General features: G+C 36.7%; 2 protein-coding genes across 10 annotated transcripts in view; one reads left to right on the plus strand and one right to left on the minus strand.

Annotated features, from left to right (window-relative positions):
* The first annotated feature begins 877 nt into the window (after positions 1-877).
* On the plus strand, positions 878-4,594 carry LOC100250591 (calcium and calcium/calmodulin-dependent serine/threonine-protein kinase). The gene is made up of 7 exons (XM_002273306.5): positions 878-2,008; positions 2,206-2,260; positions 2,358-2,468; positions 2,633-2,865; positions 3,057-3,264; positions 4,003-4,062; positions 4,162-4,594. The coding sequence occupies exons 1-7, from the start codon at positions 1,290-1,292 to the stop codon at positions 4,336-4,338; spliced, it is 1,563 nt and encodes a 520-aa protein (XP_002273342.1). The 5' UTR covers positions 878-1,289; the 3' UTR covers positions 4,339-4,594.
* Positions 4,595-4,922: 328 nt separating this feature from the next.
* The window catches only part of LOC100260844 (uncharacterized), a 37,943-nt gene continuing 16,341 nt past the window's right edge, over positions 4,923-26,524 (minus strand). For 3 of the 9 annotated variants that reach the window (XM_002273251.5, XM_019224402.2, XM_059741427.1), the window contains exon 5: positions 23,527-23,870. In XM_002273251.5, coding sequence (XP_002273287.1) covers positions 23,609-23,870 — 262 coding nt within the window. In that variant the 3' untranslated portion in view covers positions 23,527-23,608. Of the gene's footprint in view, positions 8,593-23,263; positions 23,394-23,526; positions 23,871-26,524 lie in introns of those variants that run through there. The other 6 variants (XM_010660720.3, XM_059741425.1, XR_002031546.2 and 3 more) reach the window with 5 other exon arrangements.

The following is a 26,524-nucleotide window of genomic DNA, read 5'->3' on the forward strand; positions in this document are numbered from 1 at the left end:
TATTGGAAGTGCCTTGAATCTGACCATGGTGGATACAACTCGGTCAACTCATATCAGACACGACTAATACTTCGAATATTGTATATTTGGTCAAGAATCAAGGGCATCTTAGGACATGTGCCACCAGAGAAGGTACAAGACACAGAAGAATGCAGGTTCCAGATTAATCAGCACCTTAAGATGACAAGAGTGCCTCAACATCCTACGCTTGACCTCGAACAATTGATCTCTAAGCTCTACCTTGCCGCTGCTGACGTTGATTTAGTTCTAGCGCCACTGGCTGCATAGGCCCACAGAAGGCGCTTGTGCAATCCTCAGTGGTGTAGTAGTTCGTCCCTCTGACTAGCATCAGCTTGGCCAGCAGAATCTCTAATAAAATGGCCCCCTTGACTGCCACAAGAATCAGATTAAAAAATTTCATAGTAGCATTACTCGCGCCCCTACCAATATCAGAGCGTATCTGGAATGTGAGAGCAAGTGACCAACTCCTGCTGGTGCTGGTCTGAGTCTTTAGCCTTCATTTTACTAAGCTATTCTGTGGGAGGATCCTTTCATCAACAGTACAAGTATAATACTCCAATCTTCATCTGCATGTACGTTTTTAGGACCCCACAAGAATTTGTTGGTCATGGCACCATGTGATCATGAATTCATGCCTTACATCTTAAAAATTTATGTAACTGCTCTCATGTGAAGTATTATAGTCATGGGTAACCATGGGTCCGTGTTCATCACTCTTACAAAAGGGTTTGCAATTGTGGATAATTTCAAATCGACTCAACTGTGACCATTGATGGGCATGTTTACTAACGGGTAATGAATTAGTATTGGTATAAACTAGTGTGGAAAGTCGTTGCATTTGATAAAAGAACCAAGTTGCATGGAAACAAAGGGAGGAAGTCATATACCTAGATTTGTTTATATTTTTTCTATTGTCACAGCTCTTCAAAGTCGATAAATTGAGAAGGAGAGATGCATTTCTTCACGGAAGAAGGAATATCAGAGATAGACATGGATGGTTGACTCAGTCTTTGTCTCTTCTACCTCAGCTGTATCCCTCCGTAGTTTATTCCCTCGTTTGCATCTGAATTTCGTTCATATTTTATGGTATAAACTAATGAGAAATTGTTTACAAAAGCTGATGTCAATCCCTGTAATATAATAGCATTCTTCGGTTTCAAGCTTTCTCTCCCTTATCATTGAACAAGTCTGCCTTCTTCCTTCACTCTTTCCCTGCAAATTCTTGATCCTCCGACGATCTCTGCTGGTTTCTTGGAGAATCCATTGTCATGGGACAGGAAACAAGGAGACTTTTAGATGAATATGAAGTATCAGACGTTCTGGGGAGAGGAGGATTCTCAGTTGTGAGAAGGGGTACAAGGAAATCAAGTAGTGGTGAAAACCCTGTAGCCATCAAGACGCTGAAAAGGTGTGGACAAACGAATCTACCAGGACTCCCCCGTAACCGTGGCAGCGAGAAACGTGTGGCGTCGATGGCATTCCCTACATGGAAACAGGTGTCGATTTCAGATGCATTACTGACAAATGAAATCTTGGTTATGAGGAAAATAGTGGAACATGTTTCACCGCACCCCAATGTGATCAACCTCCACGACGTGTATGAGGACCCAAGCGGGGTTCACCTTGTGCTTGAGCTTTGTTCCGGGGGAGAGCTGTTTGATCGGATCGTGGCACAGGCGAGGTACTCAGAGGCTGGCGCTGCAGCTGTGGTTAAGCAGCTTGCAGAAGGGCTAAAGGCGCTACACCAGGCCAATATTATCCATAGAGACTTGAAGCCTGAGAATTGTCTATTCTTGGACAAAAGTGAGGATGCTACTTTGAAGATCATGGACTTTGGGCTGAGTTCTGTGGAGGAATTCACAGATCCAGTTGTGGGGTTGTTCGGTTCCATAGACTATGTGTCGCCAGAAGTTCTTTCTCAGGGCAAAATCTCATCTGCAAGTGATATGTGGTCTTTGGGAGTGATCTTGTATATTCTCCTCTCTGGGTATGTGACCAATATATCTCAATCTTATAACCTTTCTAATTGCATATACTTGATAAGGAAATTACAAGAAAATTTGGAATCTTCAATTGCCAATAGTATGATTGTTCTCATGACGCATCTTTTAACATGTCATCTAATTTTAAGCCCAAGTGCTAATCTAAATTACCTAATTTTGATTTCTACCATTTTTATTACAGGTATCCACCTTTCATCGCACAGTCAAATCGGCAGAAACAGCAAATGATAATAGCTGTATGTTAAGCCCCTTTTCCATTGTTAAAATTTTGAGCAAATACCTCACACTTGATTACATCTTTTGCTGAATTCCAAGAGAATGCTTCGAATGCAGGGAGACTTCAGCTTCTATGAGAAGACCTGGAAGAACATTTCTTCATCAGCAAAGCAATTAATTTCCAGTCTCCTCACAGTTGATCCTGAGAGGAGACCTACAGCTCACCAAGTAAGGCTATTTCCCTAAAATCTTGAAAAATATCTGGAAAAAGAAAGTTTATCTTTTTACTGAAATCATCTTATGGAAACATCATACCATTACGACACACTTAACTTCAAAATAATTTTAAATGATAACCCAGTAAATTTAATTTAATTTGTACCTTCAAACAGCTCCTCCAGCATCCATGGGTCATGGGAGATTCTGCCAAGCAGGATCAAATGGATGCAGAGATTGTTTCACGACTGCAGAGTTTTAATGCCCGGCGCAAATTCCGTGCTGCTGCAATTGCAAGTGTGTGGAGTAGCACGGTGTTCTTGAGAACAAAGAAGCTGAAAACTTTAGTAGGGTCCCATGACCTTACCCAGGAGGAACTTGAGAACCTGAGGATACATTTTAAGGAAATGTGAGTAGTCAAAGCTAATCAAAACTTCTCTTCTGCAAAATATGGGCATGCCACTAAAATGATGGATTTCATCAGTAAACCAATGATAATAAGTCCGAAGAAGTCAGGGCGTTTGATTTAAGACCTTAAGAACTTGTCTGACTACAAGCCTTTCGGATTCTAATGGAGAAAATTCTTGTGGCAAAGTGCAGATGCTTAAAAGGCGACAATGCCACTCTATCTGAATTTGAGCAGGTGCTAAAAGCAATGAACATGTCATCACTAATTCCTCTGGCAGGCCGCATCTTTGATCTATTTGACAACAACCGAGATGGCACAGTTGACATGAGAGAGATACTCTGTGGGTTCTCCAGCCTCAGAAATTCACAAGGAGACGATGCTCTACGCTTGTGCTTCCAGGTGCAGTCTCTCCCTTGTTTTCAGTTATCACAGATTCATAATCACTGTACATGCACACAGCACTAGCACAGGCACAAGCACAGCAGATGCATACATATGCATATTTGTGAGTAATCAAGTAAGAAAATTCTCTTAGACATTAGAAACCTTATTCAGGAATGCCCTCTAAACTGTGCCCAGTAAGAATCAGGTAACCGTAATAAATTAAAAGCAAGTTTCCATTCTTTTAATGACCATCACAACCAACCTTGACATGGGGATATGGGTCATATAGGTCAGCCTGCCTCCACCTTGACATGAGTGATATAGATCAGCCCATCTACCCTAAACCACTCCACCAGTTACATATACAACCAGTCTACTGCACTGCCAGTGAGGATTCCTCCTCCTATTGATTGGGTTAAGCCGACATGAGTGATGTAGGTTACCAGTTACATAACAGAAAAACTAGAACTTGGGGTCTTCAGTTAATTGCCAAAAGATACTACCACCGAGCTACACCCTGAGAGGCAGGAGATCTCTTATTTGTTATGTCTTAATCATTGCATCAAAAATGGAAACCAAACCTTAGAACCATGTACATGAAGTACACAAGAACAAGGCATGAAGCAAATGCAAGAGTGTTTCCCAATGAAGCAATGGCCTAGCATCAAGTAAATAAATAAGATCCAATCAAGTAGTGCTAATTTTCTTTTTCTTTTTTCTTTTTTTCCTTTTTTCTGTGTTTTTGGCCATCAGATGTATGACACCGACAGGTCTGGATGCATTACCAAGGAAGAAGTAGCATCCATGCTCAGAGTATGTCTTTTCCTCTTCATAAAAGTCAAAACTTGGGTGCTTGGTTTTCCAATGGCCAGTACTGTTTTTGCCTAATGAATGAATGATTTAATCATACAGGCTTTGCCAGATGACTGTCTTCCAGCAGATATCACAGAACCAGGGAAATTAGATGAGATATTTGACCTGATGGATGCCAACAGCGATGGAAAAGTCACCTTTGAAGAGTTCAAAACAGCCATGCAGAGAGATAGCTCCCTCCAAGATGTAGTCCTCTCCTCTCTCCGCCCACTATAGTTTTCCCACTTCCCCTGTTTGCCTTTTTCAGCTCCAATCTAATCATTTCTTGGCCTTTTACAAAATTTCTTTGCATATTAATGTTATAGAAACAAAAAATTGGTGATAAAACAAGGTGGGACATAACTACGGCATGTGGCATTGGTATTTTCTACAGATGGCACTTTGTGTTTCAATGGTATATTGAATGACAAAACAATGAAACTGGGACTTAAATCATTCATGTAACCAACATATAAACATACTTTCCCTTAAAGCTGTATTGCAGGGCTTTTTTTTTTCCTTTCATATCATTGAAATCTATGGCCAACCACCCTGCTCCCCTAAAAAACAACAGAAAGTAACCAAGAAAACAACCATTCCAACATATTTTTAGATGAACAAAGAAAATATATCTCAATACCCCCAATTACCACCACATTCACCAAATACCCAAAGACTGATGAACTTTTATTCCTTTTTTACCATAGGAGGTACAGGTTAGCAAGCAAAGGCAGGTTTGGAATCCAGCTCCAACCATCATTACCACAAAGCAAGGTGGCCTTTTCCAGGAAAAATGAAACTGAAATATGTAGAAACGCAAATATTTGAACATATTTTAATTTATCAATGTTGCAAAGTATAAGAGGCAACACAAATCATCGTGATAGAACATATGAAATACATGAATCTGACAAAGTCAAAGAGAAAACAAGCTCTCTCTCAACACAGGATCACAGGCTCAATATTACATTGTTTGTGTTCCACCAAGGTTAGGCTCATGTCCAAAGAAAGCACTAAGAAAGAGATAAGTGTTTCATAAAGATTGGTGTATGTACACTCTGGGCTTCATGATCTTTGGCCGCATAGATCTTAAGGCAACATAACCATATCAAAATCAGTCCTAACTTAACCACAGAAAAATTAACCCTAAACGGCAGAAGATTGAAATGAAATATTTTGCTCTCCAGACAGACCCACACACACATATATGAAGAAAGCAAAGCCAACCAAAAATAAATAAATAAATAAAAATAGCCCTCAAATTTTCTTGAAAGAATGATGAATATCCAAATTTGTTGAAGTTGAACCATCAAATAAGAACGTAGGGTACAAGATTCCAAGGTCTACTGGAGCCACTCATCAAAGTCCACTGAAGCCACCCATCAAAGCATTCGCCAGAGATGTGGAGCTTGCTTCTGCAATAATGTGAGAAACAGCTTTGGACAATGAGGGAGACATCTTGGCAACCAGCAACAACAGTGAACTTAGTAAAATGAGTAAGCAGCCACAAATTTTTCAACTGCATCTACCTAACCAGAAATCCTAAAACCTGGAAAGATATCAGCAACTAAATCCTTAATTATATCAACAATTCAGAGTATGATAGCTTTTCTCCTGAGGCTCTGACCACAGTTCAAGACAAACAGGAAAAAGCAAAATAAAAATAGCCAAAAATATTTTGAGAAAGAACTCCATGTTTAAGTCAATTTTTATATTTTTCTTTTCCCTCATTCTTCCCTTGAACTGGATGAATCATAAAATCTTGATAAGATCTTTCATTTCCACATCTCCAACAGAATACAAAACTGGTGTATTGACTTTGGAGAAACTCATCGGTTACCATCCAAAAGCATTGTGATAAGATCCTACCCATGTCTCCAACAGAATACAAAATTGGTATAGTCACTTTAGTGAAACCCATTGGTTACCATCCAAAAGCATGCAACCACTTATAAGACCAGTGTGCCAAGGATGATCAGGACCTAAGTTATTCTCAGAAGGATTACAAGCTTAATGAGCAAGGCTGATGAAAGAGAACAGATGGTCAACAGATTCTGAAGCCTTTAATGCATAGACTTCATTGAAATAAACTTGTGGAAAAACAACGGAAATAAATAGGCCCTTGCTCTAACTGATTGGCAAGGACTTCTCCTAAAAACTAGGGATACAAATAACTCTAAAGACTAATCTAAAACAGCAGAATAAAAAATCCCCAATTTCTTCAAGAAGATCTAGCATGTATTTTCGTTGATATACAACGATTCCCTATGTGGTTCTCGCCACGTCCATGCCTAAGAAATACCTCAAGAAGCCGAGGTCTTTAACTTCAAACTCACTAACCAAAACTCTCTTCAACTTCTCCATTTCGCCTATGTCATCCCCTACAAGTATAATATTATCTACATACATGATTAGTATAGCAAATTTTCCATTAGTCAAATGCTTGTAGAACATAGTGTGATCAACATGTCCTTGACTATATCCATGTCTTTTTAGCACTTGGTAGAACCTTCCGAACCAAGCCCTCAGAGACTGCTTTAGACCATAAAGAGATTTGTTTAACTTACACACTTTTTTGTTACCTTGGTCATCAAAGAATCCAGGTGGAAGTTCCATATGCACTTCCTAAACAAGCTCTCCATTCAAGAAGGCGTTCTTGATATCAAGTTGATAAAGTGGCCAATCAGAGTTAGCTGCCAAAGAAAGAAGGATCCTTACTAAATTTAGGTTTGCTATTGGAGCAAATGTTTCAAAATAATCAATTCCGAAAGTTTGGGTGAATCCTTTCGCTACAAGCCTAGCCTTGTATCTTTCAACCTTCCCATCCGGGTTGTACTTTACCATAAATACCCATTTGCAGCCCACTGGACGTTTACAGCCCAACGATTTTTCATGTATCATTCTTTTTCAAGGCTTTCATTTCCTATATAACAGCTTCCCTCCATTTTGGGTTTTTCAAGGCTTCATGTATATTCCTCAGTACTATTTCTTCATAGGAAAGATGGGTAACAAATGCTTGACAGGAGGATGACAACCTGTGGTATGAGACAAAGTTTGAGATTGGGTTTTTGGTACACAATCGTACTCCTTTTCGAAGCGCTATTGGCTTGTCTAAGTTGTCACCCTTTTCCTCACAAGTTTTGCCTTGAACATCAACTGGACTGTTGTTTGTCATATTCTGGTTCTCTCCGGTTCAGACCTTTGGTTAGCTTGTGATGTGTTGAGCTCTATTTGTTGCTGCAGCCAAGAATAGACATGGAACTGTTGTTTTGGTGGTTCTGCAGGTAGTGAATTAGTATCTTCCCCTATAACAAAATTTTCAAGCATTAATGGCACTCTAGATTCAGTTGTGGTGGGTGATTCAAGTAGTAATGGTGGCAGTTGCCCAGCTGGTGGGCTATTTGGCAATTGAGGTGATGATGTTTCCCGGAAGCAATCTTCACTTATATTCTCCCCCTGAAGAGTGGTGATGGGAAAGTACGATTTTTTTTTTTCAAAAAATGTGACATCCATGGTGATAAAAAGCTTACTCGAAATAGGATCAAAACACTTATACCCACGTTTAATGGATAACCCAGGAAAACACATTTGATGGCACAAAGCTCAAGCTTAGATCTACCAGGAGCAGTGTAGTGAACAAATGAGATACAACCAAAAATTTTTAAAGGTAAGGTTTGATGAAGCCGAGAGTTTGGGTAGGATTGAAGCAGTGTGTCTAAGGGTGTTTTCATGTTGAGTATCCTAGAGGGCATTTGGTTGATTAGGAAGGCTGCAGTTAAGATAGCTTCGCCCCAATAACAGTTTTTGCATGTGGGTAGTAAATATGAGGGACTGGGCTACTTCTAAGAGACGGTTTTTTCTTTTGGCAATGCCATTCTGTTGGGGGGGTGCCGACACATGAGCTTTGGTGTATGATTCCATGGTCTTTTAGGTAAGGTCTAAGGATGGAATTATAATACTCTGTTCCATTATATATTCTGAGGATCCGAATGTCAGTTTGAAATTGATTTTGGATCATAGAATGAAACTATTTAAAAGTTTGGGTTGTTTCCGATTTTTCTTTTAACAAGTTGACCCAACACACTTGTGTGTGATCATCTATAAAAGATACAAAGTACTTAGTATTGATTAAGTTTGGAATTCGTGAGGGACCCCAAATGTTGCTATGTATCAAGGAAAAAGGTCGTGAGGCTTTATACGATCATGGTGGGTAGGGTAGGTATTTTTATGGCTTTTTTCAATTTGGCATATTTCACATTGTAAATCAGAAGCATTTTTATTACCAACTAAAGATAAAAACAAATATTGTAAGCACAAGAAATTGGGGTGGCCTAACCTAAAGTGCCATGACATTATTTCATCATTACTAGAAAAAGAACCTAACTCACTACTTGCAACGTGAGCTTGTCCATTCTCCACAGCTAAATGCTCAGAGTCATAGAGTCTGTCACATTCCCAAGCTTTCCCAATCATCCTCCCCGAAGATAGATCCTGAAATTCACAACAATAAGGGGTGAACTTCGCAGTGCAATTCAAGTCCTTGGTTAGCTTTCTTACTGACAACAAGTTGCAAGATAAACTTGGTACATAAAGCACAGAATTCAGTTCTAATGAATCTGAAAAAGAACAGTCCCCTTTCCTGCCACTAGGGATAATGAACCATCTACTATTTTAATTTTCCAACCACTGTTACATGGTATACAGGATGAAAACACTTTAGTGGCTTCTGTCATATGATCTAACGCTCCGGAATCAACAATCCACACCATTCCTTTCTGACTTGTAGCATTAAGAGCAGTAAGAAAGTTACGTTTCTAAGCTAACAAACAAGATCCTATATTAGAATCCCCATTCATTCTAGTTAATGAGGACTGATTGAGAAGTTTGTACAATTGCTCAATTTGTTCCTTGTTAAGACAGATGACAGCATTTTCAGATCCTTCTAATTTGCTAAAATTAATATTCGAATCATTGGTTGAGGTCTAAGCCTGGAATCCTCTGTCTTCCAATTGTCTCCTTGGTGTCCAGCTTGTTTGATTTTCATGAATTTTCCAGCAAGTGTCACGGGTATGCCCAATATGGCTGCAATGGTCACACCACGGGCGTTTTCGTTGTTCTCCATTGCTTTTGTTCGTTGGTACACCGCGTGAGACAAGGGCAGAGCCATCAGCCAGTCCCAGATTGTTGTTTTTATCTCCAAGCATGACTCATTTTCAATCCTCCTCTCTTCTGACCTCAGCAAATCAATTGACGGGAATGGTGATCTGCTTAGCATCCATCCACGAACTTCATCAAGTTCCTTATAGGGCCTGCAAGGAACTCAAAGACACACTCTTTCTTGATCATTCGCTTCTGTTTCAGGCAGCAATCTTCACATCCCAAATCAGATTCATAAAATAAATCTAACTCTTGCCAAATATTTTGCAATTCAATGTTATAGTGAGTAACACATCATTCCCTGCTTCATCTCTTTTATTCTTGTTTTTAAATCAAAAATCTGTGTTGCATTGTCCATATCTGAGTAAACATGAAAATCTGACCAATCTTCAGCTCCATTGAATTTATCAGCCACGCCATTACAATTGAGTTATCTGCTACCCATGACGAATAAGTTGGATCTGTTTTGTTTGGTGCACTCATTTCTCCGGTGACGAAGCCTAACTTTCCTCTACCGCAAATCACCAATTTGACAAATTGGGACCATTGAAGATAATTTTTCTCATTTAATTTGTGTGTTGTAATTTGCAGGGAGGCACTATCGTTGACCTAAAATATTGATGTCGCCTGCATTTTCGCCTAAAACTGGTTGGACGAAACAACCAATGAGCCATCTCTTCGTGCGTCATTTCTGTCGCTACTATAGGTCATGGCCATCTTTTCCATTCCCAGGATTCATAAGATTTTCTGCTCTGATACCCATAAAGTCTTTAATGCATAGACTTTATTGAATTAAACTTGTGGAAAAACAACGGAAATAAATAGGCCCTTGCTCTAACTGATCAGCAAGGACTTCTCCTAAAACCAAGGATACAAATAACTCCAAAGACTAATCCAAAACAACAGAATAAAAAATCCTAACTGCAGATGACCTGATTTATTTTGAACGCCTAACAAATAAAAAACTAACAGATAAGATAAAAAATACTCATAATCATCTAACTCACAGATTAGATAAAAAAAACTCATAATTATCCACAGATTCCACAGCCCTATCTATAGAACAGTTATATCCGGACAAAAGCACAAGTCCACATCTAGAAATTAAACCATCTAAATAGAGAAACAAAAATTATATACCTTAAGAGGAATCTTTTCACCAAAGTTCCTATTTAAATCAAATCCAATTTATATGATCAATTTGGAACCCAATAAATCCGTCATATGGTCATACCCAGTTTCATCCAAGGTCCAACCTGCACCAACCAAAGCCAGACTCCAGGTCCAACCAGGATCACAAAGGCATTCCAAATTTTGTGATCAACCAACAATTTTCAGTGTTCACTTGCCTTCCCAACACTTTTACAAGCATGTATAAGTGCACCCTATATTTTAAGAAATATGTACTTAAGGTCAATGCAAAACATAAAAGCAATGTGATGAATTTCAAATCAATTTTCTTTAGACAAGCAACTAAAACTAGCTGTCTATTAGGAAATGACTCATTGCAACAAAAGAAGCCTGTTCAAACAGATCAGGCTACATTATGTGCCTTTACTGCTCACAATCATCCAAACTGAGAGCTCATCCTTCTCCTACGTTACTCTCATGATTTTGGAGCATGGTGTGAAGATGCTTCCACCAAATATTTTTCAAATATCTTCAAAAGGACAAAGGTAAAGAGTTAAGGTCAAATCATTCAAGAAGAGAAAATTTGACATATCATATGTACAGTAAAACAACAGCAAAATCCTATATCCCAATTATTTAGGGTTGCCTACAGTTTACCAGTGAACTCTATCTAGGGAAACATCCTTTATCAAATCAAAGGCTTCCACATCTTTACTAACCATCATGGTTTGTTCTTTGCCTTCCTCTCATCTTTCTAACTCCTTTCTTAAATCAAATAATCACTTCTTATTGGTGCATTCATTAGCATTTGTTCCACATAAGCAACCCATTTAGCTAACTCCAAAATTCATACATCTCAACAATCTTCTTCCAGTTACACTGATTTTTGTCCGACTGCCCTACATTCTAGATCATGGAAAATGGCTAACCAAAAAGTCATAGTACATTTTTTTTTCTCTTGTAAGTTGACATGTATTTGACATCATAAATGCCACTTTGACTAGCCTCATTTAATTATATAGGCCTCGTCCTCTAGAATTCTACTTTCTTATGAACCATTACACTGGGGTAACCAGACCAATCACTTACAGGACTCACATAAGCATTGATGTTTATTGTATTCCCTTATCTCTTACCCTAGTTTTATCAAAGGTTACATCTTAGCCCCAATTAATCTAGCACCTTTAGAATCTAAAGTCTATCCATAGTTCTCTTGAGAAGTAACCCCAAGTCCGTTTTATTAAAATGAAACAGTTTCATTAGCAAACGGCAGGCATCATGGGACATCTTCTTAAGTATGCCCAATAAGTCCATGGAAAGTTACAGCCCAGGTTTACCATGTTTTTGTGTATCGCATTTCTTCATTGTTCATTTCTTATAAGACTTTTGGTCAAGAGACTGACAGATTTCTCCTCACTTGTACCTCACTCAATAATGAGAGAAGCCCCTAAATCGATTCTTCTCCATCCCTTATTATTTTCCTTCCTAGAACCTCGATTTTTGGACAAATTTGAGGAACCCAGAAATTGGTTCTTTTCTCCCTTTTCATGTTCCTGCAGAATGTTTCGATTGATGAATCTATTCCAAAGAAGTGATCAGAATTGGAGCCCGATGGTCTTTTCTCCTCCTCTATCTTAAGCTATTTCACTGAGTTTGTTCCCTCAAGTCAAATTCATTTGGAAATCAAAGAACAACAAAAATTCAAAGCTTTTGCTTGGTTAGTGTTGTTTTTCTTTTTCTTTTGATAACCGAGGAACTTTCCATGGCCAAGCCCTTAGGACTCTCCAATGAAATGACATGCCCCAGCTAAAAAGGCCATATAAAACTCTCAATCCAAACTGCTGTTTTATGTGTTTGAGGATTGTTGAGACTATTGATCATCTTCTTCTTTTTTGCCCCTTTACTTTGTAGATTGGATAAGGTTGAGTGGGTTGCCCCAAGTGGTATCGAGATCTTTTCAGTGATCTCCTTTTAGGGGTTTGGAAGGAGCCTTAGAGGGAGATCATCGTGGAATAGAGCTTTCCCATGGATTCAGCATTATGTTGTTGGATTGAAGATTTACCTACTCATCTAATCAAAATTATTGATCCTTTTAAAGACAGGAAGGGGACAGTTCTCAGACCTTCCTAAAGCCTGTTGGCTAAATTTTCCCATTGAGGCAGAGATCATAGCTTTACTGAAGGGTCTAAGAAATGCCACTGACTTAGGTTTCTTTAATTTGTTGGTATGAGGTGAATCAACATTAGTTATCTTGTGGCTTGCTCTAGGCAGAAGATGGCTTTGGAGATCCACTTATTGGATCTGAAGGGTAGCAGATCTTTCTATGGCGCCTCATGATCCTGGGGTTCTATAGGGGCAAATCAAGAAGTTGATTGCCTTTCCAAGAAAGGATCATTCTCCCCTTATCTTTTTGGGTTTTCTGTATTGGGGTTTCTTTTGGCTCCTTATTGTTATTATTATTTTTTTCCTTACATTGTCTTTTAGGTGTGATATCTATTGATATAATGGGATCCCCCATCCTTCATAGTACATGTTTTTTTCTCTATCTGTGATACTTCTTTTGTTTCTTATCAGAAAAGGCAAATTAAAGTTCATTCATAACCACTACGAAGAGGTAAAAACTCAATGACAGCCCTGATGCAAGCCCACAATGATTGGGAATCACTCGTCTTTTCTCTAGCTATTCTCATACAAATTTCTATTCCATCACATGCTCTTTGTCATGCAAAATCATGTTAAGTTATCAACTAGATGTTCTTCTTTCCATAGTTTTAAAAGGCTCAAGGAGCACCAAGGTGTAAAGTACTCTTGGAGCCTAAGGCGCAAGGCGCACCTAAGGCGCGGGCTTCAGTGAAGTGAGGCGCACCCTATTTTACATATATATTTGTATGTAATATGCTCAAATTTAATAATCATTTATTTGTCCAGCACATAAATCATCAAATATCATCCAAAACTTTAATCTAATCAACAAAAAACATAAATACAAAGAACTCCAAACATAAAAACAAAGCATCATGATTACTAATACATATCCAAATCCAAAGTTTTCAAACCAAAACATGAAATTTGTCCACAATTCAAAAACATCATTCTAAAACATCATTAAAAAAACGCTTGAATAACAAATTTGTCCACAATAATCAATCATAACTTGTCCTCTAAATCAACAAAATCATCATCATCACTTTCATCATCACATTTGTAGCCTTCCCCATCTTCCTCCTCTGTTGAATTAACCATTTCTCCATCTTCATCTTCATCTATTACTGAACGAGAAGGCAAAGTTCCAAAGCTTGAACCTATCCCCCTCGGTGGTGGTATTATGCTTGAGCTTGCTCTAGCTCTAGTATCAAACCTAGCCTCCTCAGCCCCAATAGCTTTAGCAACATCACCCCATGTCAAATTATCATCATCAAATACAAAATCATCTTGTTCACCTCCATGAGAATCCCATCTTCCATTCTTCCTATAAATCATTCGATGCTATCATCTATATCTTTCAAGGAAATCGGGTTAATGGCGTCACGTTCATTGTATCTTCTCTTTAAGGCTCGGTTATACTTAATCTATACCAAATCATTCAAGTGTTCATGATCTAACCTATTTCTCCTCTTGCTATGAATCTGCAAAAATTTATAAGCTCATAAATATATTTTCTAGTTTTAACTTTTAACTTTTAAGTTACATTCAAGACTGTATTAGACTATTACTTGTAATTATTTTGGTCACTTACATTTTCAAAGATGCTCCAATTCCATTCACAACCCAATGCACAACATGTTAGGTTGAGGATTTTCATCGCAAATCTTTGCAAATTTGGAGCTAAATGTCACGGACTTAGTCGTTCACTAAGCTCGTGCGGCACTTAGACAAGCCAAGACGCTTGATCTTGCAAAGTCAGCCTTGCTCCCCAATGCTTAGCTTGCTCGGCTAAGACACTTGCGACTCAAAAGCTTAAGAAGCTTGGTAGGCAACTCTTGAAAGAATGGAAGCTCTATTAACTCAAGAAGCCTTTACAAGTGCTTGGATGCTCACTTGCTTGGTGCCTTGGCCAAATGAGGCCCTCACCTATTTATAGGCACCAATGGAACTCTCTAGAACCTTGGAGGGTTCCTTACAATTCATGAATATTCTAGAATGTCCTACACTATTCTAGAATATTCAAGAGACTTCTAGAATGTCCTACACTATTCTAGAATATTCAAGAGACTTCTAGATTTCTCTAGAAAGCTTTGGACCCTTCTCATGCCTTCTTCCATAGTGTAGAGTTGTGTGGACTTCTCTAGGCATTTCTAGAACCTTCCACACTCTTCCCACTAGTGGCTAAGTGTGGATGTCTCCAAGGGTCTCTAGAAGCTTCTCTCCTCCTATATAAGCCCATGGGGAGGGTCATTTGAAGCATCTTGTGACATAAAGCTCCATATGCAACCCACCATTCAGCTATAGTATAGATATCAATAATTTAATGAAATAATTCACCTATTTTAGCAAAAATACAATCTAATAATCTAAATAAACAAAACTAAATAACTAACTTGGTGGTCTAGTCTTCCTTGTCCTAATAGTTAACTCATTCCCGAATAGCCCTTGGGCATTTATGTACAAACTCACTTCTGCCACAACTTTTTCTTGCTTAGCAGTAAAAATCTTTGCAGCAAAAATTAGGGATGTGGGACACAAAATTAAGATTGTCCAAAGGAAAGTGTCAATGTAGATGTTTTGGTGATTAGTTTTCTTAGTTCAATCAGCCAAGGATATTTTGAAAATTTAAGGACAGGAATGTTTGTGATCCGATCAATAGCAGTTTGACTATCTTGCTTGGAATTTGGAAAGTTCTCTTTGCTGAAGATTTTAATTTCTGAGGATTTTCTCTTTCATTGGACCTTCTATGTTCTAAGAATTTCTATTTAATCTGAGTTTCTACATTCAATTATTAGGAGTCTTTATTAGGTGCAATCAATCAAATTGTGTCTTAAAAGTTCTGATTTAGAAAAGATCCTATCTGGTTTACATTGGTAGTCATGTTTTCATATGTTTTTTTACTTTAAGAAAGTTTTCAAGAATATAAATAGCCACCCTAGGCAAAGAATTATACAATCTTCTTCTTCATTGTCAAGGGTGGTAATCATAATAACCAGCCACAAACAATTTTTCACTTTTCCTTCTCTTCAATTTTCTTCATTGTTGAGGATGGTAATAATGATAACCAGCCACAAACAAATTTTTTATTTCTTTTTCCAAAATAAAGACCCAACTTTCTAAATCCTAAACCTCTTTTCTTCTTTCACCAAAGACCCCAAAGCCAAAAAGTTGCTTTGAGAAACACCAGCAACCTATTTTAAGTAACTTAATTGTCTTAAGACCACACCCCTATTTTGTCAATATTTATTTCACTGACCCTAAAACCGTTTTTTAAACTTTCATGGTACATTGTTTTCAAGTCAGTCTTTGTATGACCTCATACCAAAAGTTCCAAGGTATAACTCATTATAGTTAATGCAGCTTTGGATATCTTCTCTGTTCCTAGGTGTAGGCACCAAAATGATCTTTCGCTATTCATCTATCATTTTCTTAATCTTTCTACAATCTAAGTTAACAATTTAGTTAACCACACCACACCATCATTACTGAAATCCTTCCAAGATTTAATAGGAATCAATCCTATGACCTTTTTTATTTTCATTTTTTCATATCCTCTCTTTTTATACCCTGGTTTCTCAGAAGTGCCAAAAGTTTGCTACCTCATTCCAATTATAATTTCACCTACACATAAGTCCCTGTATGATTGTTATATGATAGAAGTGTATGAAATGATTCTACATTTATTTTAATACTATCCTCCTCACAATACATTTAACACAAGTCTCTGCTCTCCCTTTCCCTTATCCTTTAAAGTTCATATAAGCCTTTGATTCTATGGGAGAAAGTGGTAAAAAATTCTTATTAAACTAGTTGTTTATATCTTATATTTACAAAGAAATTAAAGGAAACAAATAAACTAATAATCCCTATAAATCAGGACAATTCTTATAAATCAAAGATTATTCTTCCTAATCTAATTTACAGTTATACACACAATTACATAAGTATATACAAGAAACCCCAAATAGGAAAATTTAGATTTCTAACAGTCCCCCTTAAGCTAGCGAATAGATATTTATCCATTCCCAACTTACCTATAATCGCTTGAAATGTTATGCTCGCCAAACCCTTGGTCAAAACATTTGCAAGTTGTCTATCTGATGACACAAACGGAGTGCAAATCAACCCATTTTCCAACCTTTTTTCTTTATGAAGTGTCTGTCAACCTCAGCATGATTTGTCTAGTCATATTCTACTGGATTATGAGCAATGTTTATGGCTGATTTGTTATGCCAATACAACCTCATTGGTCCTTCCCATTTAATTTGTAGGCCCTCAAGAATAATTTTAAGCCATAATAAAACACAAATTTCTTGTGTCATAGCTCTAAACTCCGCCTTCGCACTAGACTTTGTAACAACCGATTGTTTTTTACTCCTCCAAGTCACTAAGTTTCCTCGAAGAAAGGTAAAGTAACCTAATGTTGATCTCCTGTTTACCATTGATCCAACTTGGTCAACATCTGTGTAGACTTCAAGGAACAAATTCGTACCTTTTTTTAAGAGAACTTCCATCCTTGAGATACCTTTAAGATACTGTAAACATAGTTGTTAACTCGTAAAATGAATTGTGTATCGTTTTCTATTTTTCTGTATTGTGTATCATATTATATCGTGTATCATAAGTTCTTTTATATAGTGAAAAGGAAATAGAAAAAACATGTATATATGTGTATATGTATTGAAAGTATGAACTATAGAATAATATATAACCAATTTTATAGAAGATAGTATGATTTAAAGAGTTCAACTATATCATATCACAAATAATGAATGTTAAAGTTTTGAAAAGTTCAAGTTATCAAAATATGATTTTAATGTATAGATTCATCACATAATCCACAAAAATAAACTTCTTCAATTTTTAGTTCCAAATTCTAACAAGGCATATGCACTTATTGTGTTTTTAATTAATATATAAATATGTCTTTATGTGACATCTTCAAAGTTCCAGCTTTTTAGGTTTGTCGTCATTTCTTTTCCACCAAAAAGAAATAAAAAAAGCTAATATATAAAGTAAAAAAATTTATTCACTAATCACCATCATTTTCATTGTCAAAATTCAAACCATTCAAATGACTAATATTCATTGTAAAAATAAACTAACCTAACTTCTAGTATAGCATTTGACAAGAATGTAGTTTTTCATATAAGATTAGTTTACCTATTTCTCCTTTTTATGATCAATTTTTAATCTTTTGGTATGTTTTAAATAATTAATATAATAAATTCTTTTAACAAAAATAAATTAAATTTGATTTTTTAAAAATTATAGAAAATAGTTAAACATGTATTGTTGTATTATAATATCACATATCGTATCGTGTATTGTATATGTAGCGTAAGATATGTTTTAAAATAAGATATGGATTGCAATATGTATCGATTTCCATAAATAAATAAAAAATGCATCATATTCATGCATCGTAAGTTTTTAACAACTATGATTATAAAATCCGAAGAAAAGCTTGTAAGTGGACCTCCTGGCCCACTACACTCAACCAAAGTTTTCAAAGGTGAAAGTATAAGGCGAGGCGTTTTTGTGTCCATGAGGTGAGGCGTAAGGTGAGGAATATAAAACAATATAAATATTAAAAAAGAGTTCAAGTGTAAGTGGTGTGGTGAGACTAATGGGTGATGTGAGAGAGAGAGAAAGAGAGAAGTGAGACTGAGAGGAGAAGCTCTGCAAAAAAAGAAGACACCTTACGAGATGAAGAAGAAGCTTTACAGCAAAACATCGTCATGAGGTGATGTTGCAAAGTGAGAATGAGTAGGCTCTTCCGTCGTAGTGAGGAGATCATCAAAGAAGATTTGAATCTTCAATCAGTCAACGATGTGGAGTGTTCGGGTTACGTTTCTCTCAATTTCTTTCTCTATTCTATTTTCTCTCTCAAATTTTAGGGATTTTTAGGTTAAACAATAGGTTTTCTTCAAAAGTTTTTGTTTTTTAGGTTGGCCACCTCAACAACCAAAAGGCGCACACAATACGCGCCTCAAAAGGGCCTCAGGCCAAAACGCGTGCACTTTTCATGTGTTGCGTGTTTTTTTTCAATGCCTCAAGGAGTTTTTTGGACACCTCACCTTAGAGCATGCTTCAAGGCACACCTCAGCAATGCTTTTAAAAACACTGCTCACAGCATAGACATTATGCAGTCTTATGTGTGACAAGTAAATCAATCGTCCCACTAATCTTTGATACACACCTCAATCCACTCCTTTGTCTTCCAATGCTTCCCCAAGCTTATGATTTGCCTCAATCGGAGTCTCTACCAATTTACATCCAAGCTTTCTTGCCTCCTTAAGCAAGTTAAGGATATATTTGTATTGTGATACAAAAAACACCCTCTTTTGAGTGTGCCACTTCAATTCCCAAAAAGTACTTTAGTTTGCCCAAATCCTTTATCTCAAACTCCTTTGCAAGACATTGCCGAAGTGCCTCTTTTTCTTTTGGATCATTCCCGGTCACTATTATGTCATCAACATACACTAATAAAGCCATAACTCCCAGTGAATCAAAATGTTTAATGAACAAAGTGTGATCTTCTTGGCTTTGTTTAAACCCTAGAGCTAACATAACCTTTGTAAATCTTTCAAACCATGATCTAGGAGATTGTTTCATGCCTTCTTCAACTTACACATCTTATTCTTGTCTAAACTTCCCCCAAAACCGAGAGGAACTTCTATATGGATTTCTTTATCAATTTCACCATGGAGAAAGACATTTTTTACATCAAATTGTTGTAAAACCCAACCAAAATAATCTATCAAAAACAATAAAATCCACACCATATTCATCTTTGCTATCGATGCAAAAGTTTCTTGATATTCCACTCCATATGTTTATGTGTATCCCTTTGCAACCAGCCTTGCTTTATATTGTTCAAGGGATCCATCGGCATTATATTTATCTGTAAATACCCACTTGCAACCCACTACTTTCTTCCCTTTTGGTGCCAAGTCTCATTCTTCTCCAATGCTTCAATCTCAACTTTCATAGCTTGTTCTCATTTCTCATTACCAAGTGCCCCAATTAAGGTTTGTCGAATCGATATGAAATCTATTTGGGTAAGAAAAGCTTTATGAGATGGTGAGAATTTTTCAAATGACACAAAATTGTACAATGGTTGTTGTGAGCATTTACGTGTACCTTTCCTAATGGCAATGGGAAAATCAACATTGTCAACATCATCATGTGAGTCAAGAGGAGCAAAATATTTGTGCAGCTCATTTCCAAGAGTTGGTTAGGATGTTTGGACTTGCATGGGTCTAAGTTTAGCCACCCTCCTCCTTGAGTAAACTTGTAGTGGCCCAGTGACAATAGGTTCCATCTCCGTTTCTTTTGTTATAACATCTAAAATAGGGCAGGTTTCAACTATTTTTGGGATTGTTATAGCTATTTGAGGTGTACTGGAAATCTTTAGACCTTTTTCATGACTTTTGAACCTTTTTCGGTTCCATTTGAAGATCCGGATGACGAAGATTTAGGTGTATAAGGAAACTCAAGCAAGAACATGTCCTTATCTTCCATAGATGATTTCTCCCCCTAAAGATAAGGAACTAAAAAATACCTTGCTATTTCTACAAAAGTGACATCCATGGAGACAAAAAAAAAATAGTTGGAGGATAGAAACATTTATACCCTTTTTGTGTCGATAAATATCCAACAAAAATACACTTTAATGCTCTTGGACCCAACTTTCCTCGATGATGACCATGAATATGAACAAACAGGGGACACCCAAACACTATAGGAGGAAGCTTACTCAATGTATTGAACTAAGGAAAGAACACTATGAACATTTCCATAGGACTCCTTAAACCCAAAACTTGAGAAGGAACCCTATTTATTAAATGAGTGGCACTAAGAAAGAGCTCTCCCCAATAGGTTTTTGGAACATTTTTTTAAAACAAGAGAGCCCTAGTAATATTTAGTAAGTGACCATTTTTCCTCTCGGCTACTTTATTTTGTTGGGGTGAATCAACACATGAAGATTCATGAATAATTTCATCTTTTTGAAATAAGGTGAGAGTGTTTGATTAAAATAATCCTTTGCATTGTTGGATCTAACCCGTTTTATTGACACCCTAAATTGATTTTTGACCACATTCTGGTAATTTGGAAAAACAATGCCCACATTCAACTTTTGTTTTAAAAGGAAGATCCAAGTAACATAGGTACAATCATTAATAAACGAAACAAACCAACAAACTCCCAAAATATTAGGAACTCGTGATGGCCCTCAAATATCACTATAAATTAAGGCAAAAGGGTGCTCAAAGGAAATGAGACATGATGCTGTTCTAAAAATTCACAAACATCACAATGAAAAGTGTCTGCATCAATTTTCTTAAAAAGAAAAGGAAGCATGACCTTAAGTGCATTGAATGAAAGATGACCAAGTCAAAAGTGATAAAACCAAATTTGGTCTTTATTTGAAGAATAAGATTGAACAAAACTGAAAAAGGTAGTTGATTCCATTGCTAACATTGCCACTACTTGTATCAAGGTTAGTAGAGTCTGATCTTTTTTAAGCCATGCCCAATCATCTTCCCTGAAACTTCGTCCTAAAAAACACATTAAGTAGGGTAAAAGATAACACTCCAATTAATATCTTTTATGAGTTGATGAATGGACACGACTTGGGAACATGTAAGACATTTTTAAGACTAAAAGAAGGGTTTACATTGACTATTCTCTAACATGTAACAATAGTTGAAGACCCATCAGCAGTAGTTGTTTTCTTGTTGCTAGGACACAGAATATATGTGCTAAATTTTTCTAATGAATGCATCATATGGTCAGTAACTCCTGAGTCAAGAGCTTGAAAGGGACACACCAAAGGCACTAAAAGCATGAGAGAAAGGAAACTTACCTGAATGTGCAAAAGAGCAAACACCCATAGTCTTCTCCAATGAACCTAAAAAAAATTTCAGCTTTTCAATGTCCTTCTAATTCAATTATCCAAGTACTGTGCGACTGTACTTTGATTGTTCCTCCCCAAAATTATTGGCATCAGCTGCATGCACTTGGCTTTGCTGCTGTCCGCTTTAAAACCACTAGCATGCTAGATACCTTGTGGTTTACCATGAAGTTTCCAGCAAGTCTCATATGGGTAGCCCAGTTTTTTACAATATGTGCGCCCACCAATCATTGTCCTTATTCTTAGAAAATTCAGATTTGCCACTATAATTACTGCCAACTTGTCCCGGGCTTAAGCCTTTGAAATTGCTATCTCTTGGTTTTATTGTAGCAAGGGCTGAACCTTCAGCTGGTTGAGAATCAATCAAAACACCTCGACGTCCTTTCTCCACTCGAATAATGAACACCTTATTAATGGATGACAAATCTTCCTTTCCCAAGACTAGAACTTGAACTTGATCAAATTCAATATTAAGGCCAGCAAGAAACTTGAAAATCCACTCCCTTTCGAGAAACTTTCGTAACATTGCAGTGTCTTCACTACATTTCATTTGAATATTTTGGTAATAATTCATTTCTTGCCAAAGACTTTTCATGAGATTATAGTATTCAATCACAGATCTTGCTCCCTATTTAGTGGTCAAATTTTTTTGCTTAATTTCATAAATTTGAGTTGCATCAAGTACCTTAGAATAGGTTTGTCTTACTGTGATGTAGGACAACCCTAGGATGGTTGCCTACACTCAAGGGTAGGTGGGCTAGGGTTTTATTTTTAGGGTGTAAGGAGAGGAACAAGGAATAAACTTTATGGTAGAGAAAATTATAAGATAAGAAATAGAGAGAAAGAAGAAACAATGAAGAAAAGATGGAAAACCTTAGAGTCTCACTAAGGCCTTCTAGCAGTCTCACCTAGAAGAAAATCAATGGAGTCTCACCATTGAGGGTTGCAACCTTGCAATGAAAGAAAGTATAATATTATTCATCAAAATTGATTCCTTTGATTTACATTGATTAGCCTATTTATAGGCTTCTCTAAGAAATCCAAAGTCTACTAGGACTCTAATAACCTATTCTACTAGGACTCTAATAACCTATCATGACTCAAATTCTAATTATATTATAACTCAACTAGCTAATCCTAATTAGACTCCAACAAATATCAATCCCTATTCAATTCTAATTAATATTAATCCTACTTAAAGTTTACTTAGGTTTTCCCTTTCTTCCTTGAATTAATGAGGCAAAGTTTCACCAAAAACGGATATAGGTGTGGACGAAGTCTCAGATAAGTCAGACACTGAGAGATCCCAAAAATTGCAAGTGGAGATTGAAGCAGGAGAACATATGAAAGATGAAATATAAAATAAGCAAAACACACAACAATCAAGGCCGAAAGAATCAAGCTTGAAAACTTCAGCAATGAAAGCTGAAAAACTCGAACAAAAATCAGCAATGAAGGCAATGTATATTATAATGACAATAAATTCATAGAAATTTTCTGGGCATGGGACAAACATGTAGAGTCTATGTAACAAGTAACAACAATAACAATAGCAGCAGCACTAGTAGCAACAACAGAAACAACAATAATAATAATCACCATCATCATCATAATAATAACGATAATAAAATACATCATTAATTAATACTCAAAACTTGCCCTACACTAACGGATTTTTCTGTCTTCTCACTGAAGCCCAAAAAAATTATATGTATTAAAAAAGTTCACAACAGAATTTTTCTTTAATGAAAATTTCAAGGAACCAATTAGAAGCAAAAAGAAAGAGAAACAAACTAACACAGTACTTACAAATTGTTTGATCTGTTGAATACAAAGACTCAATTCCATTTTGTTCCAATAATCTGCAAAATGTGGCATTCCATCCCCACATCATGTATATCAGCATCTTCTTCCCTACGTCGCTCACGGCATTTCTTCTCTTATAGGCAGCAATTCAAATGTGATCAAATACAATTTCATAGATAATACCATGACCATGTTACCAATGAAAAATAGGATTCTTCCCTTTATCTAGAAATGCATACTAAAATAAACCAAACTTACAAGTTCAATGGAATCCAAGCAAATCAAATATAGCATATCATTGATATGAAAGATACACAAAGCTAGTGAATTGAAACAGGCACAAAGTAACTACAAATCGCTATTTCCATCAATACCTTTAGAGTCATAGCTGCCTCTCTCATCTGTACTATCATTACAATCATCAACATTTCTTACTTTAGCACTCACAAAACTCCTATCACTGGGGACACTTACAACCATCCAGCTTAGGTCCTCACCCTCAATGGCTAGTGGGTCCTCCACCCAATCTTCCATGTTGGCATCTATAGCTTCCAAGCATGTAGGGTCAAATGTACCTCTCATGCACCTCCCTTTACTTGATTCTGATCGCCTACTTTCACAGGAAAAAATCTGAGTCATAAGGTGCAAGTGCTTGTAGCCTATTTCATTAAAGAAAGATCAAATAACAAGAAGCAATAATAAATTCACTTGATATTAGGATGGAAAGTGGAGCATCATTGCAAAAGATTTTCACATCTAGGAAACAATATGATGAATCACAAAGGTTAAAAGAAGTTTGAGGCTTTTCAAGGTTTAGAGTAACACAATTAAGAAGTGATGTACAATATGTTCACATCTCAGATCTCAAAATATGGGAACTCAGCGAAAAATGAACTTGAATGGTACTTGGATATGGCATAATAAAGAGAAAAACTCAATTGAAAGTCAATTAGAACCAAATAATTAACATATCCTTGATAAAAATGATATTCTTTCTTTTCTCTTCTATCCTCATTTTTAGAAAACAAAAACTTAAAATAATGAATATCCAAAGCAAAATAGGATCCCCATATTCACACCTTTGTTGTATCGTGTTAACACGGATACCTTGAGTGAAGTTGAAGAGCCCGAGTATCATAGGCTCTTTCACTATCATCCCTTTTTTTTTTTTTTTTTATGATAAGAAACAACAATTTCATTGCATTGAAATATTAAGTACAAGGAAGGATGAGAAATCCTTCTAGGAAGTACACATGGGAAGGGGGGATATGGCTTATTCATTTTCTAAGAAAGACCAGTTTTCAGTGAATTTTTACTTGCATTTGTTGCTGCCAAGCAGAGGTGTCAAAGTCTGAAGAGCCCATAGGGCCCTTGGCAATATATGAGATTTCTCAAGTGTTGCATGTTAATGAAATAGATGATCGCTTGAAGACCATCAACAAACAGAACTTTCAAGGAGGGTGTTCATTATGTTCTCAATGAGAAGAAATTTCCTCATCATGGTGGCGACTCTTAGTTTTGCACATTTATTTCTTGGTAGTGCTGTTTGAGAGTCTCTTTGTTGTGTTTATGAATTTGTCTCAAAAAAAACTCATTGTCACAAGTAACCAAAACTTTCAAAAGTCCTAGTCAATCATTACCATCCTTTAAACCCCCTTTGACCCACTCTAAAAAATTACACATAAAATGGAATTTAAGCTCTTGATCTAATAACTCAACATTGTTAAGAGCTCTCCTATTTCTCTCTTTCCAAATAGTCCAAAACAAACACAAAGGGAAAAAATCCAAGCCATCTTCCTTTTCTTACCGATGAAACCTCCATGCCAATTTAGTAATGTTGTCGCACAACCCAAGCTATTTTTTATCTCTTTTCAAGGTTCCAGCTTCAATAACCTTGAAGATTGAGAAATTACGAAGAGATTTTCTATAGTCGGGTTCAGGGGAGCGTAAGAGAGATCACTTGGTCAATTGAGAGTCTGGTGGATTAGGGTTTAGGAAAATTTCTCTAAAGAACCAAGCTTTATTAGGGAAGTGGTTTTGGAGGTACCTTAAGGAAAGTTCTATCCTTTGACATCAGGTTATCTTGAGTATCTATTGGACATATCCTAATGGATAGGACACCAACAATATAATTAGATGGTCACATCATTGCCCCTAGAAGGCCATTGCACATATTCTTCAAGTTTTTCTACACACACTCGCTTTGTAGTAGGTGATTGGAGCAGAATTCGTTTCAGGGAAGATCTATGGTGGGGCGGCCAACCTCTTTGCTTACAATTTCCATGACTTTTCAAAGTCACCACAACTAAAAACAGTCCTATTTCCGCTATCCTGGGTAAAAACACTTCCTTGTCTTGGGATCTCGTCTTCAAAAGCAATCTAATTGATGTGGAGATTATGGATCTTGAAAGACTAATGTCCTTACTTTCCCTTCTTCATTGACTCCTTCAGTTCCAAATACGAAAGCTTAGGTACCATCCTTTTCATGAATTTTCTTAGTAAAAAATCCTTTTTTCCAGCCTTATCCAATGTCTCAAATTTTGTTACTTTCCACCAAGCTAATTTTTTGTGGAAATCAAAAGTCCCCTCTAAGGTCAGGGCCTTTGCATAGTTAGTAACATATACGAAGGTACCAATGACATGCTACAATTGAGAAGGCCTTTCAAAACCCTTAGCCCTAATTGGTGCATCCTTTGTAGGAGGAGTAAAGAGATGATTAATCATCTCTTCTTGTATTTTCTGATTGTTTTGGGATTGTGGCATAGGATTTTTTCACGGGCTAGGATGGTGTGGGTTCGACCAAACAATGTTTGTAATATGATGGTGATTTCCTTCAAGTGTTTTAGGAATTCTATTAAAGGCAAAACTCTTTGGAGGATCGTGTGTCACTCTTTACTGAATTGTGTGGAGAAAGAAGAATGCTAGGATTTTCAAGGACACTTAGAAGACGCCAGAGATCATGTGGGATTTGCTTCATTTCTGTATTTCTTTTTGAGCTTACCGTACAGGCATTTTTAAACTCTATCCTTTGAGTGAGATTTAGCTCAGTTGGCTTTCGATATGTATACCCTAAGGTTGGGTCTACAAGTTCAAGAATTGTTATACTTGTTTGGGCCTTTTGTATCTTTTGTATAGCCTGCCTTGGTTAGTGGAGGTTTACTTAGTTCTTTTGATTAGGTTTGTACATCATGGGGAGAATTCCTCATCCTTCTTATGTTTCTATTCTCAATTAATATATATGTTTGTTTCTGATTATAAAAAAAT

Source organism: Vitis vinifera, chromosome 13, assembly GCF_030704535.1.
Source record: "Vitis vinifera cultivar Pinot Noir 40024 chromosome 13, ASM3070453v1".
Lineage (NCBI taxonomy): Eukaryota > Viridiplantae > Streptophyta > Magnoliopsida > Vitales > Vitaceae > Vitis > Vitis vinifera.